At 32.5% G+C, this 16,014-nt stretch overlaps 13 protein-coding genes and 25 non-coding genes across 38 annotated transcripts; all 38 read left to right on the plus strand. All coding sequences in view use genetic code 5, as the record gives it.

Moving 5' to 3' along the window:
- ATP6 (ATP synthase F0 subunit 6) lies at positions 1 to 714 on the plus strand. The gene has a single exon. The coding sequence runs from the start codon at positions 1 to 3 to the stop codon at positions 712 to 714; it is 714 nt and encodes a 237-aa protein (YP_006576243.1).
- Positions 715 to 719: 5 nt separating this feature from the next.
- On the plus strand, positions 720 to 785 carry trnS1. The gene has a single exon. It is a non-coding gene; the product is annotated as a tRNA-Ser (tRNA).
- A 1-nt stretch (position 786) lies between these two features.
- On the plus strand, positions 787 to 1,938 carry CYTB (cytochrome b). Its single transcript has one exon. It carries the CDS (start codon positions 787 to 789, stop codon positions 1,936 to 1,938), a length of 1,152 nt encoding a protein of 383 aa, YP_006576244.1.
- Positions 1,939 to 1,996: 58 nt separating this feature from the next.
- Positions 1,997 to 2,063, plus strand: trnA. Its single transcript has one exon. It is a non-coding gene; the product is annotated as a tRNA-Ala (tRNA).
- Positions 2,064 to 2,088: 25 nt separating this feature from the next.
- Positions 2,089 to 2,778, plus strand: COX2 (cytochrome c oxidase subunit II). The gene has a single exon. The coding sequence runs from the start codon at positions 2,089 to 2,091 to the stop codon at positions 2,776 to 2,778; it is 690 nt and encodes a 229-aa protein (YP_006576245.1).
- Positions 2,779 to 2,801: 23 nt separating this feature from the next.
- Positions 2,802 to 2,868, plus strand: trnR. Its single transcript has one exon. It is a non-coding gene; the product is annotated as a tRNA-Arg (tRNA).
- Positions 2,869 to 2,880: 12 nt separating this feature from the next.
- trnM1 lies at positions 2,881 to 2,945 on the plus strand. The gene has a single exon. It is a non-coding gene; the product is annotated as a tRNA-Met (tRNA).
- An 18-nt stretch (positions 2,946 to 2,963) lies between these two features.
- Positions 2,964 to 3,028, plus strand: trnD. The gene has a single exon. It is a non-coding gene; the product is annotated as a tRNA-Asp (tRNA).
- Positions 3,029 to 3,964, plus strand: ND1 (NADH dehydrogenase subunit 1). The gene has a single exon. The coding sequence runs from the start codon at positions 3,029 to 3,031 to the stop codon at positions 3,962 to 3,964; it is 936 nt and encodes a 311-aa protein (YP_006576246.1).
- A 9-nt stretch (positions 3,965 to 3,973) lies between these two features.
- ND4L (NADH dehydrogenase subunit 4L) lies at positions 3,974 to 4,247 on the plus strand. The gene has a single exon. A coding segment is annotated over exon 1 (274 nt).
- trnY lies at positions 4,247 to 4,312 on the plus strand. The gene has a single exon. It is a non-coding gene; the product is annotated as a tRNA-Tyr (tRNA).
- On the plus strand, positions 4,312 to 4,665 carry ND3 (NADH dehydrogenase subunit 3). Its single transcript has one exon. The coding sequence runs from the start codon at positions 4,312 to 4,314 to the stop codon at positions 4,663 to 4,665; it is 354 nt and encodes a 117-aa protein (YP_006576248.1).
- A 22-nt stretch (positions 4,666 to 4,687) lies between these two features.
- Positions 4,688 to 4,755, plus strand: trnT. Its single transcript has one exon. It is a non-coding gene; the product is annotated as a tRNA-Thr (tRNA).
- A 62-nt stretch (positions 4,756 to 4,817) lies between these two features.
- Positions 4,818 to 5,820, plus strand: ND2 (NADH dehydrogenase subunit 2). The gene has a single exon. A coding segment is annotated over exon 1 (1,003 nt).
- A 1-nt stretch (position 5,821) lies between these two features.
- Positions 5,822 to 5,887, plus strand: trnE. The gene has a single exon. It is a non-coding gene; the product is annotated as a tRNA-Glu (tRNA).
- Position 5,888: 1 nt separating this feature from the next.
- On the plus strand, positions 5,889 to 5,957 carry trnQ. The gene has a single exon. It is a non-coding gene; the product is annotated as a tRNA-Gln (tRNA).
- On the plus strand, positions 5,955 to 6,021 carry trnS2. Its single transcript has one exon. It is a non-coding gene; the product is annotated as a tRNA-Ser (tRNA).
- Positions 6,022 to 6,043: 22 nt separating this feature from the next.
- trnP lies at positions 6,044 to 6,108 on the plus strand. The gene has a single exon. It is a non-coding gene; the product is annotated as a tRNA-Pro (tRNA).
- Positions 6,109 to 6,137: 29 nt separating this feature from the next.
- Positions 6,138 to 6,203, plus strand: trnL1. Its single transcript has one exon. It is a non-coding gene; the product is annotated as a tRNA-Leu (tRNA).
- Positions 6,204 to 6,220: 17 nt separating this feature from the next.
- On the plus strand, positions 6,221 to 6,283 carry trnN. Its single transcript has one exon. It is a non-coding gene; the product is annotated as a tRNA-Asn (tRNA).
- Positions 6,284 to 6,326: 43 nt separating this feature from the next.
- Positions 6,327 to 6,803, plus strand: ND6 (NADH dehydrogenase subunit 6). Its single transcript has one exon. The coding sequence runs from the start codon at positions 6,327 to 6,329 to the stop codon at positions 6,801 to 6,803; it is 477 nt and encodes a 158-aa protein (YP_006576250.1).
- Positions 6,804 to 6,809: 6 nt separating this feature from the next.
- trnC lies at positions 6,810 to 6,880 on the plus strand. The gene has a single exon. It is a non-coding gene; the product is annotated as a tRNA-Cys (tRNA).
- Positions 6,881 to 6,921: 41 nt separating this feature from the next.
- Positions 6,922 to 6,986, plus strand: trnW. Its single transcript has one exon. It is a non-coding gene; the product is annotated as a tRNA-Trp (tRNA).
- A 49-nt stretch (positions 6,987 to 7,035) lies between these two features.
- On the plus strand, positions 7,036 to 7,103 carry trnK. Its single transcript has one exon. It is a non-coding gene; the product is annotated as a tRNA-Lys (tRNA).
- Positions 7,104 to 8,831, plus strand: ND5 (NADH dehydrogenase subunit 5). The gene has a single exon. The coding sequence runs from the start codon at positions 7,104 to 7,106 to the stop codon at positions 8,829 to 8,831; it is 1,728 nt and encodes a 575-aa protein (YP_006576251.1).
- Positions 8,832 to 8,971: 140 nt separating this feature from the next.
- Positions 8,972 to 9,037, plus strand: trnL2. The gene has a single exon. It is a non-coding gene; the product is annotated as a tRNA-Leu (tRNA).
- rrnS lies at positions 9,038 to 9,825 on the plus strand. The gene has a single exon. It is a non-coding gene; the product is annotated as a 12S ribosomal RNA (ribosomal RNA).
- On the plus strand, positions 9,826 to 9,894 carry trnI. Its single transcript has one exon. It is a non-coding gene; the product is annotated as a tRNA-Ile (tRNA).
- Positions 9,895 to 9,896: 2 nt separating this feature from the next.
- On the plus strand, positions 9,897 to 9,963 carry trnG. The gene has a single exon. It is a non-coding gene; the product is annotated as a tRNA-Gly (tRNA).
- Positions 9,964 to 10,002: 39 nt separating this feature from the next.
- trnV lies at positions 10,003 to 10,069 on the plus strand. The gene has a single exon. It is a non-coding gene; the product is annotated as a tRNA-Val (tRNA).
- On the plus strand, positions 10,070 to 11,216 carry rrnL. Its single transcript has one exon. It is a non-coding gene; the product is annotated as a 16S ribosomal RNA (ribosomal RNA).
- On the plus strand, positions 11,217 to 11,280 carry trnM2. Its single transcript has one exon. It is a non-coding gene; the product is annotated as a tRNA-Met (tRNA).
- Positions 11,281 to 11,288: 8 nt separating this feature from the next.
- Positions 11,289 to 11,351, plus strand: trnF. Its single transcript has one exon. It is a non-coding gene; the product is annotated as a tRNA-Phe (tRNA).
- A 5-nt stretch (positions 11,352 to 11,356) lies between these two features.
- On the plus strand, positions 11,357 to 11,419 carry trnH. The gene has a single exon. It is a non-coding gene; the product is annotated as a tRNA-His (tRNA).
- COX3 (cytochrome c oxidase subunit III) lies at positions 11,420 to 12,244 on the plus strand. The gene has a single exon. The coding sequence runs from the start codon at positions 11,420 to 11,422 to the stop codon at positions 12,242 to 12,244; it is 825 nt and encodes a 274-aa protein (YP_006576252.1).
- A 17-nt stretch (positions 12,245 to 12,261) lies between these two features.
- Positions 12,262 to 12,411, plus strand: ATP8 (ATP synthase F0 subunit 8). Its single transcript has one exon. The coding sequence runs from the start codon at positions 12,262 to 12,264 to the stop codon at positions 12,409 to 12,411; it is 150 nt and encodes a 49-aa protein (YP_006576253.1).
- A 38-nt stretch (positions 12,412 to 12,449) lies between these two features.
- COX1 (cytochrome c oxidase subunit I) lies at positions 12,450 to 13,985 on the plus strand. The gene has a single exon. It carries the CDS (start codon positions 12,450 to 12,452, stop codon positions 13,983 to 13,985), a length of 1,536 nt encoding a protein of 511 aa, YP_006576254.1.
- Positions 13,986 to 14,644: 659 nt separating this feature from the next.
- ND4 (NADH dehydrogenase subunit 4) lies at positions 14,645 to 15,983 on the plus strand. The gene has a single exon. A coding segment is annotated over exon 1 (1,339 nt).
- Positions 15,984 to 16,014: the final 31 nt, after the last annotated feature.

A 16,014-nucleotide genomic window follows, 5' to 3' on the forward strand; every position in this document is an offset into this window, starting at 1 on the left:
ATGTTAATAGATGTTTTTTCTATGTTTGATGATTATAATTTTAATACATTTGAAAAAAGGTGGTATTTTGTCTGGGGATATTCATTGTTTATTCCTTTGTTTATCGTGAGATCATCATTATGGGTAAAGATAACTAGGATTAAAGTGATGTATTATTCATTTTTACAGAAATGTTTGAAATTGATTGGTGAGAGGGGAAGGGGTTTGTATATTTCAGGTTTTCCTCTATTAGTTGTGAGTCTTTTTTCAATTATACTAAGGGTAAATGTTTCTAATAGAATTCCTTATTTTTTTAGGGTGAGGGCACATTTTTCGTTTGGCTTTACTTTTGCGTCTGTGATTTGGCTGTGTATTATTACTTCTAGGGTTTTTACAAGGTTTATTCAGAATATGGCTTTGCTGGTTCCAAGAGGTTGTCCTGAGGGGTTAGCTCCATTTATGGTGCTTTTAGAGATTATTACAAATTTATTGCGTCCAATTACTTTAGTTATTCGATTAGCTATAAATATGGCTACTGGTAAGGTTATTATGTTATTATTAGGGAATGCTGCGTTAAATCTTGCATTTTCTTTTAGGATTGTTGGGGTTGTAGGGTTTATAGTTGTTAGAGTGTTAGGTTTTGCTATTTTTTCTTTAGAGGTGGCTGTTAGGTTTATTCAGAGATATATTTTTTGTACTCTATTATGTTTGTATGCTGATGAACATAGGAAATAGAAATTTTTTGATAGTGTGTTTTTGTAAATAGGTTGGAAACCTATAAGAATAGTTTTTGGCTATATCAAAGTAATGTCTGGAAATATACTTCCTCTTCGGAAACGTCATTGATTATTGAAAATTTTGAATAATAGGTTATATGATTTACCATGTCCAATTAATTTAAATATATTTTGGAGATTTGGTTCTATGTTAGGTTTGTGTATTGTTATTCAGGTAGTTAGTGGAATTTTATTATCTCTTCATTTTATCCCTCATGAGGCAATAGCTTTTGATTCTGTCTATCATATTATGCGTGATGTGAATAAGGGTTGGTTTTTGCGGAATGTTCATGTTGGTGGGTGTTCTATGTTCTTCGTTTGTTTGTATGTTCATATTGGTCGTGGGATTTATTATGGGTCTTATTTAAGTAAGCACGTTTGGTTAGTGGGTGTGACTCTGTTTTTGTTGGTGATGGCAGAAGCATTTTTAGGGTATAGATTGCCTTGGGGTCAGATATCGTTTTGAGGTGTAACTGTGATTTCTAATTTGTTTACTGTGATCCCGTATATTTCTCAAAATTTGTTGTTTACTATTTGGGGGCATTGAAGCGTTAGGGGGTATACTTTACAGCGATTTTTTATTTTTCACTTTCTTCTTCCTTTTGTCATTATTGTTTTTTCGACTTTGCATTTATTTTTTCTTCATGAGAATGGGAGAAATAATCCTTTGGGTATTAGAAGGGATTCAATATGTATTCCTTTTCATCCATTTTACACTGTCAAAGATATTTTTGGGTTTGTTTGTTTTGGTTGAGCTTTGATATATTTTGTTTGTGTAAATCCTGAACTGGTAGTAAATAAAATCAATTATCATCCAGCAGACCCTTATCACACTCCTTTACAGGTAGAGCCGGAGTGATATTTTTTGTTTGCTTATGCTATGTTACGTTCAATTCCTCATAAGCTTAGTGGGGTGCTTGCCTTACTTGCTTCAGTAACTGGATTGTATCTATATCCTTTTATTCATACTGGGAAGTTTCGTAGGTTTGCATTTTATCCCGTAAGACAGATGCTGTTTTGGTGTTTTGTTGTAAATTTTTTGAGGTTAATTTGGGTTGGGCAAATACCTGTGCGAGAGCCTTTTATTAGAATAGGTCAGGTATATACTGGTATTTATTTTTCGACTTTGATTTTTCCTCCTATGTTAACTGGTCTTTGGGATAAGTTGATTTTCTCTAGATAGAGCAATATAAATGTTTGATTTGAAATCAATACTAAAAGTTCGTGGGTACTTGTTGCTTTAAAACAATACTTTAAAGAAAAAGGATCGATTTGCATTTGATTATTGGCGGTTTTGTCTTGTTTTATGTGATGAATTTTGTGTTGGTTTTTTGTGTCATTGTTTGAGGCTATATTTTTTGGTGATGTATTAGAGTCTGAGTTTGGTTCTGAAATTATTAAATATTATGGTTATGTGATAATAGTTTTATTGTTGGTTATTATTGTTGTTTTGTATATGGGAATAATGATTATGAATCATAGATATTCTTATCGTAATTTTAAAAATCGACAAATATTGGAGTATGCTTGAACTGCAATACCAACGTTTCTTTTGGCGTTATTATGATGTCCTTCAATTTTGAATTTGTATCGGATAGATGATTTGAAGGATCCTGTCTGAAGGTTTAAGGCTGTTGGAAAGCAGTGGTATTGAACTTATGAGGTTAATTTAAAAGATGGGGATACGATGGTTATTGATTCTTATATAGATCGTGATTCTGGGGTGGAGTTGGGTTCTGGTTATCGATTACTTGATGTTGATTGGCGTTTAGTGGCTCCTGCTAATGCGCAGATTTCGTGTTATGTTACAAGGAGGGATGTAATTCATTCTTTTGCGCTTCCGGGTGCGTTGATAAAAGCGGATGCTATTCCTGGACGGATTAATGTACTTCCTATAAAAATTAGTCAGAGTTGTATTTTATATGGGCAGTGTTCAGAAATTTGTGGGATCAATCATAGATTTATACCTATTGTTATTGAGTTTGTTCCCGTTGATGTGTTTATGGATTTTTATGGGTATTAGTTAATTTAGTTGAATCGTGGAGGAAGTCTTTGCTAATGAAGCATTTTGATTTCGGCTCAAAAGAGATGGTGTACGAATCCATAAGGCTTAGATATTGAATAAAAGTAGGATAATCTAAGAAAGGATCTAGGGTTCATGCCCCTAAAGTGTTTTATAACTCCTATTTATTTCGTTTATTTGATTGGGGTAAAGTAGTTAAATTATTATAATATTAGATTGTCATTCTAAAGTTACCTTGAGGTTTTTACTTATGATAAAGCTTTTTCTTTTTCTTCTTTATTTTGTAAGGTTGATTCTTCCGTTTGTTTGTGTTTTGGTGAGGGTTGCTTTTTATACTCTTGTTGAACGAAAGGTGTTAGGTTATATTATGATTCGTAAGGGGCCTAATAAGGTTGGGTATAGGGGAATTATGCAGCCTTTTAGGGATGCAGGGAAGCTTTTTAGAAAAGAGTATGTGATACCGGGATTTGCTAATGTTGTTCCTTTCGTTTTGTGTCCTGCTGTTATTCTTTTTACTAGAATGATGTTATGGTTTCTTTATCCTTATAGTTATGTTTCGATAGTGTTTACGTGTGGGATTGTTCAGTTTTTAGTAACATCTGGTATCCATGTATATGGAGTTATAGTAGCTGGTTGGTCTTCTAATTCAAAGTACTCTCTTTTAGGGGCTGTTCGGGGGGTAGCACAAAGAATTTCTTATGAAGTTCCTATAACTTTTGTGGTTTTGATAGTAGCGTTTTGTATTGGGAGATTATGGTTGCAGGAGGTTAAGATAGGACAAGAAAATATATTTTCTATTCTTACTATAAGATTATTGAGGAGAGGGGTTTGAGTAACTTGTATGTTGGCTGAGACCAATCGCGCTCCGTTTGATTTTGTTGAGGGGGAGTCTGAGTTAGTATCAGGGTTTAATGTGGAGTATAGAAGAGGAGGTTTTGCAATAATTTTTATGGCGGAGTATGGGGCTATATTATTTAATAGGATTTTTTTTATTACTATTTTTTTAGGCGGTAATGAGTTATTAATGAGGGTTAGAACAATAGTATGAGTTCTTTTTTTTGTGTGAATTCGGGGAACAGTTCCCCGAATTCGATATGATCAGCTTATAGGATTGTGTTGGAAAGTTTTATTAAGGGTAGTTTTGAGAATAACTGGATTTGTAGCTATTATCAGATTTTTTTTCTAGAATTAATTTATTTACAAAATGAGAATTTTCTTTTTTCTGTTATTTTTTAGTGGTGTTTTGGTAGTGTTATTAAAAAAAGGGCATCTTATTAGAATTTTCATTGGAATGGAATTTATAATGTTAGGGGTGTTGTATAGTGCTAGGATCATAATGTGTTATAATGTAAGAATAGTATTCTTAATTATGTGTTTAGGGGTATGTGAGGCAAGGGTATGCTTAGCTTTATTAGTTATGATAGTGCGTTTGTCAGGAAATGATTTAATTAGAAGATTGTCTTTGTATTTGTGAGATGGCTGATTTAATAGTGGTAGATTGTAAATCTTCTTATGGAGTGTATCCTCTCATAAATGATTGAATGTTTTCTTTTGTTTATTTTTCTTTTTATTTTAAGGATGGTGTTAGTACTAGTAAGGTTTTTATTATCAGAGAAAACATTTGAGAGACGTGAGAAGTCGTCCCCTTATGAGTGTGGGTTTGACCCTATTTTAAGGGCGCGAAGGTCTTTTTCTCTTCGTTTTTTTCTTTTAGGGGTCTTATTTGTTGTTTTTGATGTTGAGTTGTCTTTGTTAATACCTGTGGTTCTTAGGATTAGGGTGGGGTTTAGCTATGTGGGGCTTATTAGATGTTTTATCTTTCTTTTAGTTTTGTTTTTAGGAATTTTTCATGAGTGACGAGAAGGGTCATTGAACTGGGTTATTTAGTAGGGGTGAGGTGTAAGTTAACTGCTCTAGAAGCTTTATAGAAGCAGTGGTTTTGTAAATCGAAGATACCAAATTGATGGTCTGGGGTAGGTAAGTAAATAAATGAAGGTTTTTAGGTAATGTCGNTTAGAGTAAATGTTGTGGCAGTGTTTATAAGAGTTAGACCTTTGTTAAGAGCTTGTGGGTTATTAGTTGTATTAGGTAATTTAGTAAGGATTATAAGAAATAGATGAATGGGTGTGTGGTTAGGAATAGAACTTAATTTATTTGGCTTTTTAATTATAATAAATCCTGAAGGGTGTTGTGTTGCTCAGGGAAGAATCAAGTACTTTATTGCACAAAGGATTGGTTCTATGTTAATATTGTTTGGGTTTTTTTGTGTGTCTCAAATGTTTAATAGAGTGGGGAGGTTAATTCTTGTTGGGGGAATTCTTTTAAAAGCGGGGGTTTTTCCTTTTCATAGATGAGTTCCGGACGTTGTTATTGTGTCTAATTGGTTTATTGGGTGTATAATTTTAACATGGCAAAAGTTAGCTCCATTTTCTTTGTTTTCGTTTTTTCCTAGTTCTTGGGTCTTGGTAATAAGATTGATTTTTATAAGGTTGGTGGGATGCTTTGGGGGATTAAATCAACATTCAGTTCGTGGAATGGCAGTTTATTCTTCTTTTGTTCATAACTCTTGGCTGATTCTTTCTTTATTTTATTCCTTTGGTGTTTTTTTTATTTATTATTTGGTGTATAGGTTGAGGGTTTTAATATTTTTTTTGAGGTGTTGGGTAGTTAGAAAAAGGAGCTTAATAAGGTACTCCGTTAGATGATTGGGAATATTAAGTCTATTAATGTTATCTGGTGTTCCACCTTTTATGGGGTTTTTTGTTAAATTGATTGTGATGTTAAGATGCCCGTCTATTCTTTTGATTATTTGTTTGGGGGGATCTATCGTAAGGCTAAAGTTTTATATTTCTTTTTTCTATAGAATGATTTTGAATAGGATGGAGAAATATTCTTATTTTCAATTGGAGTCAAGATTTTTGGTTTATATTTTTTGTAGGATGAATTTTGTAGTAGGGGTTAGTTCGTTATTGTTTTTTATATGGTGTGGCATTGGTTTTTGTGTGGTGAAAGGTTTAAAAATTACTATCTTAGAGATAAAGTCATTTTAAATGGTGTAATGCACATAAAGTTTTCATCTTTAAAGTGGGCAAAATAGCTCTTTAAATTTTTTAAAGGGAGTATATATGGTGTACATGAAGTTTTGATCTTCATAGAAAAGATAAAGTCTTTCCTTTGAGTGAAAGAGTAGATCGTAGTAGGGCTGCTAACTTTACTATAAATGAGGTTGTTCATTTTCTTTCATTTTATTATTGTTATGAATTTGTTAAAGATAGTTTAAATTAGAACAGTAGCTTTGGGAGTTGTTGGTGCTTTGTAGAGCTCTTTAAATATTATAAGAGGGGATAAATTAGAGTTTAAGTAAAGTGGCAGAAAAATGCGGTAAGTTTAAGCCTTATTTATGAAAAAATTTGTTTCCTTTATTAAGACGGATTTGAAATTATGCTTTATAGTTTAATTGAAAACATTAGATTGTTAATCTAAAATTGTCTAAAGACTAGAGCAGGTTAGTGAAGGAGGTTAATGAAGAAAGCCTGAATGGTCTAACAATGGAATTTATTTATTTGCATTTGGTAGTAGTTAGATTGTGTTGGTCGGTTGTTTTTGTTAGTCAACCTTACTTACTGGGGTTAGTTCTTTTAATTTCTTCAATACTAGTTTGTTTAATTATTGGGGTTAACATTAGAAGATTTCTTGGATTTTTGTTATTTATAAGATATGTGGGAGGGCTCATAGTTTTATTTGTTTACGTTCTTAGTGTATTTCCTAATGAAATGTATAATTTTAAAACGAAAACGTTTTTTATAAGGTTAAGGTTTATAGGAGTTCTGGTAGTGTTAGTTGGGATATTACCTGTAAAGTCGGGTTTTTTACGTGGGCATGTAGCTCAAGAACTGCAGTTTCATTTTATGAGGTTTTCTCATTATTGAGATGTTTTTGTTTTTATAGCTTTATTTCTTTTGTTTATTATATTATGTGTTTCTTATTTAGTAATAAAAAAACGGGTTCCTTTACGATCAATCTAGTAAACGGACCTAGTAGTTAAAGTTATAACGTTAAATTGCAAATTTAAAGTTACCAAATTGAGTCTAAGTTTGGGTCAAGTAATGAGGGGAAAATGAAATATAAAAAGGTTTTAGTTTTAGGAAGATAATTTAAATGAAAATATCTTGTTTCAAACTAGAATATAGACTGAAGTCTTTTTCCTGGTATAAAAATTGTGGGAAGTAAAATATATAACAAATGAGCTTAAGATTTATAGTTAAAGCTTTAGAAAGAAGCGTTAGATTTTTAATCTTAAGATTCCTTAATATAGGATAGCTGTGATGATAAAAGAGTCTTTTTCTGTTGTATTTAGGAAAGTTTATCAAAAAATATTATTCATAGTGGTTTTTGGGTATTGCTTTATTTTATTAAGAAGAGTGATAAAGAGTGTCTATTTTATGGAGTTTATGTTGTGGGATTTAGGGGGTATAGGATTGTCTATTAATTTATTGGTTGATAGAATTGGGGTGATATTCATTGGGACTATCATAATTATTTCTGGTAGAGTATTAATATACTGCTATTGGTATATAGATGATGAGAAATATTTTTTCCGTTTTATATACTTGGTTTATTTATTTGTTGGATCAATAATATTTATAATTTTAATTCCTAATTTAATTACGTTGTTAATTGGGTGGGATGGGTTAGGATTAACTTCTTTTTTGTTAGTTGCACATTATCAAAATTCTAGGTCTTTGTCAGGGAGCTTGTTAACGGCATTGACGAATCGGATTGGGGATGGGTTAATCTTGTTAAGAATTTCTTTGTGAGGAAGAGTAGAAAATATGTGAGTTTTGTATAATTTCAGAGGATCTTTTATAAGTGTCTTTTTTATTTGTGCGCTTATTTTTGGTGGAATAACTAAGAGTGCGCAGATACCTTTTTGTGCTTGGTTACCGGCTGCTATGGCTGCTCCCACTCCTGTGTCTTCTTTGGTTCATTCTTCCACGTTAGTTACAGCGGGTGTATATTTACTTATTCGTGCGTATCCAGTAATAAGAAAGAGAGGGGAAATAATATTAGTGTTAAAGTTACTAAGGTTGTTTACTTTGGTGTTAGCTAGAAGCGCAGCAATTTTTTGTTTTGATATAAAGAAAATTATTGCATTATCAACTTTAAGGCAATTAAGTGTAATAATATTTTCTTTATCTCATGGGTTGGTTTATGCTTCTTTTTTTCATTTAGTAATGCATGCATTGTTTAAAGCACTTCTTTTTTTGTCAGCAGGGGTAGTTATTCATTCTATAAAAAGTTGCCAAGATATTCGTAGAATAGGAAATTGCTGAGCAAATATGCCTTTTAGAATAGTTTCTATATTTATTGCGAGGTGTTCACTTTCAGGTCTTCCATTTATAAGTGGGTTTTTTTCTAAGGATATAATTGTTGATTTAGTGTATAATAGAAAAATCAATTTTTTCTGCTTTTTTGTTATAATGCCTGGGTTAGGGTTGACTAGAATTTACAGAATACGAATGGTATGAATAGTAAGGTTTGGAGAAAACAAAGTTATGTTAGGATGTTTGAGAGTAAAAGAGCCAATAAAACTTCTAATCCCTTATTTAAGGCTTGGTTTTGGGGCATTATTTTTGGGTAAAATAATATGTCCAATTACTGAGAGGTTGATTTATTACAGGAGTTCATCATTAGGGGAGATATTAGTTTTAAGAATTCTATTTAGGTTAGGAGTAGTTTATTTAAGAGTAGCAAACTGGGGAAAAGGGCCATCTTATGATCATAAAAAGTGTTCTTCTTTTTTATTTAGAATATGATACTTAGAGTTAGTAACTCATGTAATCAAAAAGATATTTTTTGACCTTAGAAAATCTATTTATGAAGTGTGTGATAAAGGAATATTAGAGACAGTGGGGCCGAAGGGGGTATATTGGATGAGAATAAAAATAAGATGTTATAACGAGAATTTACAATCAAATTTCTTTCTTAAAAGAATTTTTTTTTTTTTTATTGTGTTTAGGGGAATAATTTTTATAATGAGAATTGTTATTTAGAGATATTTAAGAGTAGCAAACTGGGGAAAAGGGCAATTTATGTTTTGTTAATTTGGTTTAAGCAAGGAAATTCTGATAAGCATAGTAACTAACGATAAAGGATTTATTATATTATGATAGATATGATAGTGTGAGGAAGGGTCCGTCTGACAGAAATAATGTGAATGATTTAGGTTCATTTTATGGAGAAATATCTTCGACGGTTAAGGAAGGTTTGATTATGGCTTTTTGGTTTATTCTTAGAGGTGCTTCATAATATTAGAAGAGATTTGTGAAGAATCAGGGGTTTCACGAGATTAGTAGCTATATTTGGAAAACGTAATAATTTATAGTCCAGTCTCTGGGAGTATGGGGGTAAATATGAATGCCAGCCACCGCGGTCACATTCAATCCATAATAAATTAAAGCAGATAGATTAGAAATTTAATTTGAGGAAATTTTATTAGGTTAGTAAGAGTATAATTGATTTATCTAAATATCCTAAAAATTCCTGTGGGGGTTTTCTTATGTAGCTAATTACAAAAACCGGGATTGGATACCCCGTTATTATTAGTGTAAATTAGGAGTTCTACTTTACTAAACATTAAATTGTCAAAAGGAAATAAATAGGCGGTGTCCGATTTAAAAAATAGGGGAACCTGGGTAATAAAGGACGATCCACCTGAATTATTCTTCGCCTTAAAAGCTTGTGTATGGTTGTTTCCTCTAAATTGAGAGGTTTAGGGTAAAAATCTTATAATTAAGAAAAAATTCAGATTGTCATGCTGCTATGGCGGAGTTATTCTGGGTTACTGTAATTTAAGAATTATGTTTTGAGTCTTACATAGATTAAAAGAAATTAATTGTGGAGGAAGGACTTGTAAGTAAATCAGTCATATAATGATTGTTTGAATATTTTCGGATGAGTACTAATCGCCCGTCGCTTGCGGAGAGATAATCTGTGATAAGTCGTAACAAAGTAGTTGTACTGGAAAGTGTAGCTAAATTATAATATAAGTACTGCGTGGGTATGATCCAGTTAGTTTGATGTTCTAAAGATTGAGAAAAGTTTCTCTGGTGCTTATTTACATTTATAGTAAAAATAAGATTATACTCGCCTTCCATGTGAGAGTTCTAGAAATAGTAAATGTAGTGAATGCTATAAACTAAGCAGTGTAGAGGTTTTAGGTTTGGTAAAATAGTATAATAGAGATTACATTTCATTTACACTGAAAAAATTAAGTTGATTTATTTTACTTTACTGTAAAGGATTGTAGAGTCTAGATTAGTAGGGGTTAAGGTCCGTACCTTTTGTATAAGGGTTTTTTTAGAAAATGAGTGTATAACTGTTTCCCGAAAAAAGATAAGTTACTTGAATTTAATTTATTTTTCGTGGTAAAGAAAAATAAAAAAATCAAGTAAAAGTGATATGCTATTTGCTTCTTTTGATATCTGGTTAGCTTAAAAAAATATTTAGTATTGTCTATTTTCGTAGATTCAAATCATCTGGGATAAGCTGGGTGTTGGGGTGAATTAAAGAAATTCTTGTTGTAATTAGAGTTTTAAATAGTCTTTATATTAGTCATTTTTTTTAGTTTGTCATAAAAACTATCTTGTTTTTGTAAGAATTCTTTTTTAGAGTTTATGGGAAATATAAGCTTATACTTTAAAGAGTAGTAATACTGATAAGAATGAGTAAAGTGGTAGAAAAATTCCTTTGTAAAATGGAATTCTAATTTAATATATTGTTTTTGTAAGTTCCTGTAATGAACTCGGCAAACATTTTATCCTCGACTGTTTAACAAAAACATTTCTCGTAGAAAGTGATTACGGGTAGGCCCTGCCCGGTGTAAATAGAAAATATTTATAAACGGCGGCATTAACGTGAGTGTCCTAAGGTAGCGCGATAATTTGCCCTTTAATTGGGGGATGGGATGAATGGGTTTACGTGGGAGATTCTGTGTCACAGGATTAAGTTGAAATTATTTTTAAAGTGAAGAAACTTTAATAAGGCAGAAAGACGACAAGACCCTATGAAGCTTAATAGATATAACTTTCTAAAACGATGGTTTAATATTTTAATGGGGCATTATAGAATGGAGATATTCTAATATTTGTTAGTCCTACTGGATTTAACTGTGTTCATATAAGGAAAGCTACTCTAGGGATAACAGCGAAATTTTTTTTGATAGAAGACATTAGAAAAAAAGTTTTCGACCTCGATGTTGGCTTTAGGTAACCCTTGGGTGTATCAGTTCAAGTGTGTGGGTTTGTTCAACCTTTAATTCCTAACATGAGCTGAGTTCAGAACGGCGTGAGCTAGTTCAGTTTCTATCTTCTGTTTATAATATTGATGGGTTTGGTACGCAAGGAACAACTTATTCCAGATTGTAATCTGTATTGGTTTATAAAGTAGTCTAAAGAGGGCGAAGGATCTATGCTCCTTAAGTGTTGACATTAACCTTTATAGGGTGGAAAGGTACAAGTAGCTTAAGTAGAGCTTCTTATTGAAAATAAGAAAGGTGGTATTTCCCTGTGCCTGATAAAAATAGATAGTTTATGTGAAGAATGATGGCTTGTGGCGCTATAGGTGTTTCTAACTCTATTTAATGCATCGAAGTCCTTTTACTCGATATTATGTCCCAGGGCCAAGGCCTTGGCCATTAATTGTAGGTGTGTGTTGTAATAGGTTATGTGTAAGTCTTGTGTTGTGGATACATCGAATACAAGCAGAGAAACTTTTTGTTGTAACATTATTGGTGTTAATTATTACTGCGATTCTGTGATGAACAGATGTTTTGCGTGAAGGGGATATGGGTGTGCAGACTCAGTTTGTAATTAAGAGATACCGAGATGGAGTTGGCCTTTTTATCTTTTCTGAAATTATATTCTTTTTTTCGTTTTTTTGGGCACTTTTTCATAGTTGTCTAAGTCCTTCTGGAAATCTTGGGTGCGAGTGACCTCCTTTAGGGATTCGGACGTTAGATCCGTTATCTACTGCCCTATTCAACACTTTTTTGTTAATTAGAAGCGGGTCATTTTGTACTTATGTTCACAACTCAATTCGAACACAAGGTTATGATTCTTGATGTCTGATCAATATGGTAATTACTATCTCTTGTGGTGTAATATTTTTAATTGGGCAAGGTCATGAGTATTTTTTTAGTCCTTTTAGAATTGCGGATAGAGTGTACGGAAGAACTTTTTATATGCTAACTGGGTTCCATGGTGCTCATGTTATGGTAGGAACTACTTGGTTAATTGTTAGGTTGAGTCGGATGTGATTAGGCCATTTTTCTAAAGACCGTCATTTTGGATTGGAAGCTTGTTTATGATATTGACACTTTGTTGATGTGGTGTGGCTAGGGGTATGACTAATTGCTTATTTTTGGATGGGGGGAATGTTTAGTGATAAGTTAGGCTTGTCTTCATAGGATAAAATAGCAAGTAGATTAAATTTGTAAGATATATAAATGTGGCATTAATTCGTAATCCTCAATATTGATTATTTCTTTTTTTAAGGTTTACTTTGTTGTTTGAGTTATACAGAGTAGTTATTAGTTATATAGATTGTGAGTATTATAGGTTTAAAAGATGATAACGGAGTAAGTTTTTTGTGATAATATTTCTCGATGATTTATGTCTACTAATCATAAAGATATTGGTACTTTGTATTTACTTTCTGGGATATGAGCTGGGTTAATGGGGAGAAGGCTTAGGTTAATTATTCGAATTCAGCTTTCTCATCCCGGGGGTAATTTTTTGAAAAATGAAAGGTTATATAATGTTGTAGTAACAACTCATGCATTAGTAATAATTTTTTTTGCTGTAATGCCTTTACTTATTGGTGCTTTTGGGAATTGATTACTTCCATTATGTATTGGTGGTGTTGATTTAATTTTTCCTCGTTTAAATAATTTGAGATTTTGGTTGGCACCTAATGCTTTGTACTTACTTATTTTGTCGTTTATAACGGAGAAAGGAGCTGGGACAGGTTGAACTATTTATCCACCTTTATCTTCTGGGTTGTACCATACTGGGCCTGCTGTTGATATTTTGATTACGTCTTTACATTTAATTGGATTGAGTTCTTTATTAGGTTCGATTAATTTTGTGAGGACTAATAAGAATATGCCTACAATAAAAATAAAGGGTGAGAAATCTGAGTTGTATTTGTGGAGGATTACCGTAACCGGTGTTCTTTTAATTATTTCTGTGCCAGTTCTGGCTGGTGGGATTACTATATTGTTGTTTGATCGAAATTTCAATACTAGGTTTTTTGATCCTATTGGAGGGGGAGATCCTGTTTTATTTCAGCATGTATTTTGGTTTTTTGGTCATCCTGAGGTGTACATTCTTATTCTTCCGGCGTTTGGTGTGATGTCAAAAGTAATTATGCATTATTCTGGTAAAGATTCTGTTTTTGGTTCGGTTGGGATATTATATGCTATAGTTGGTATTGGTGTTATAGGTTGTGTGGTGTGGGCCCATCATATATTTACTGTGGGTTTAAATGTAGACACACGAACTTATTTTACATCAGCTACAATAGTAATCGCTGTTCCTACGGGTGTGAAAGTTTTTAGTTGGATGGCTACAATAGGAGGAAGAAAAATTAAGTTAACTACATCTGTTTTGTGAAGGACTGGTTTTTTATTTTTGTTTACTGTTGGGGGACTTACGGGAATTATACTTTCTAGTTCTTCTTTGGATGTAACATTACATGATACATATTATGTAACAGCACATTTCCATTATGTCTTGTCGATAGGGGCTGTATTCGGTATTTTTTGTGGGTTGAACCATTGATTTCCTTTGTTTTATGGTGTAAACTTTCATAAAAAGTGATCTAAAGTTCATTTTTATTTAATATTTTTAGGAGTGAATTTAACATTCTTTCCCCAGCATTTCTTAGGATTAAAAGGGATACCGCGTCGTTATTGTGATTATCCAGATTGTTATTCTACATGGCATTGGGTATCTTCTTATGGTGCTTTAATTTCTTTTGGGTCTTTGTTATATTTTATTTTTGTTGTATGGGAGGCTATGGTGAGTCAACGAGGTGTTGTATTTTCTTCTCATACTATAGCTGAAATTGAGTGGTCTGGTTCAATGAATTTTTTTCCTTTGCCGGCTCATGGAAATAGGTCATTACCTTGAATTCATGTGGGTTAAAGGGGTGGATCAATTACAATAAAATGGGTTGAATTTGTGTCAGTAAGAAAAGTGTTAGGTAGGCGGGAATTTTGTTTAAATCTTTAGGTTCGTAAGCGAGTAAAGAAGGTCTGGAAAGGTGGATGTGGGATGAGAAATAAAAAAATAGAATGAAGTGAAGGTGAAAAGAACGTGTGGAAAGAGGCAGGGGGTTGGGGAGAAAATAAGAAGTTGCTAAGGTAATTTATTCTTTTTTATACTAGTGGTTTAGGGGTTGTTGAGGGTTTCAAAAAGTTGGTGTGTAGTCGTGAGAGCAAATTTGTTTAAATAGAAAATGGTGAATTAATTTTTGTGGTTTTTGTTTTGTTTGATTTGGTGGGAGAGGATGTCGTTTTCTATATTCTAATGGGGTTAAAGGCGGGCCAATCAGTTAATAGGCTAAATGTGTGTCAATAAGTATAATAATAGATAAAAACTTTGTATTAATTCAAAGTCTTGTAGTGGAAAACTCCTGGAAAGGCAAAATGGAAAAATACAGGAAAATGGAGCTAAGATGTTAAGAATATAAGGATAGGGGGTGTCTAATGACTCGGCAAGAAGAAGTTGTGGCAGAAAGAGGGATAGGCTAGGTTGTATATTGATACTAGATAAGACTATTTACTTTTTGGTGGTAGAGAGAGATGTGTTTGAAGAAGATGAGGGTAGTTTATGTGGCAGTAAGTATAATATTAGTATGAATCTTTCTTTGTATTGTTAGAAATAAAATGTTGAGGCTTTTAAGTTTGAGGGCTTTGTTAATAGTAGGGGTTATAGAGATAGGAGTAATCAATGATGAGGTAATTAGAATGGGGGGTAGTCTTAGATATGATTTTTTATCCTATAGGTTAAGGGTTTTGAGGATTTTTATTATATTGTTAAGCTTAGTTAGAAGAAAAAGGGTAATACGAACTTCTTTGTTTTATTTTTTAAATTTAAGATTATTAATAGTGTTAGTTTTTGCTTTTTGTACTTCTAGTTTTCTAGGGTTTTTCTTTTTTTTTGAGTCTGCTTTGATTCCTTTAATTTTGGTTATTATAGGGTGAGGATATCAGTTTGAGCGGATAGAGGCAAGAACTTATATGTTTATCTATACGGTATTTGGTTCTCTTTTTTTCTTGTTTGGGATTTGTCTTCTTTTTTATAGAGGAATGAGGGATAATATATTAAGATTAGGAAGGAATGTGAATAAAAAGGTTAGAATGTTTTGGTGGGTTTTTATGATTGGGTTTCTAATTAAGTTGCCTGTATATCCTTTTCATTTATGGTTACCTAAGGCTCATGTAGAGGCTCCTGTTGCTGGATCAATGGTTTTGGCTGGGGTAGTATTAAAACTGGGTGGATATGGGATATTGCGGTTGTTAATAGTAATAAGTGTAAATTTGGGGTTAAAATGTTATAATCTGATACTATGCGTAGGGATAGTTGGTGGTTTTTATGCAAGATTGGTATGTTGTCGTCAGACGGATATAAAATGTTTAGTAGCATACTCTTCTGTAGGTCATATAAGGTTGGTTACTTTGGGTTGTCTAAGAAACATTAGAATAGGGGTAAAAGGTGCTTTGTTTATTATAATTGGGCATGGGTTATGTTCTTCTGGGATATTTAGCCTTGTTAATGTTTTTTATAGTCATTCTGGTTATCGAAATCTGTATATAAATAAGGGGTTTTTGATAAAAAGTCCAATTCTGTGTTTGGTAGGATTTTTATTGTGTTCTAGTAATATAGCTGCTCCGCCGAGGTTAAATTTGTTGGGTGAGGTGCTAATGTTTATTTGTTCATATGTAATTTCTTTTTGTTTTCTGTTGTTGTTAATAGCAATAACTATAGTTAGTGCTGTTTATAGCTTGCATTTGTACACATCTACATGTCATGGAAAAGGGTCAGAGAGGATGATGGGATGAGATATTGTGAGATATAGATCTGTGTTCGTTTTGTTAGCTCATTGGTTGCCTTTGAATTTTTTGTTTTTGTTTATACCTTGTGGCATTTTTGAGAATGTGATGAAAGAAAA

The sequence above is a fragment of the mitochondrial genome of Perna viridis (assembly GCF_037379345.1).
Source record: "Perna viridis mitochondrion, complete genome".
Lineage (NCBI taxonomy): Eukaryota > Metazoa > Mollusca > Bivalvia > Mytilida > Mytilidae > Perna > Perna viridis.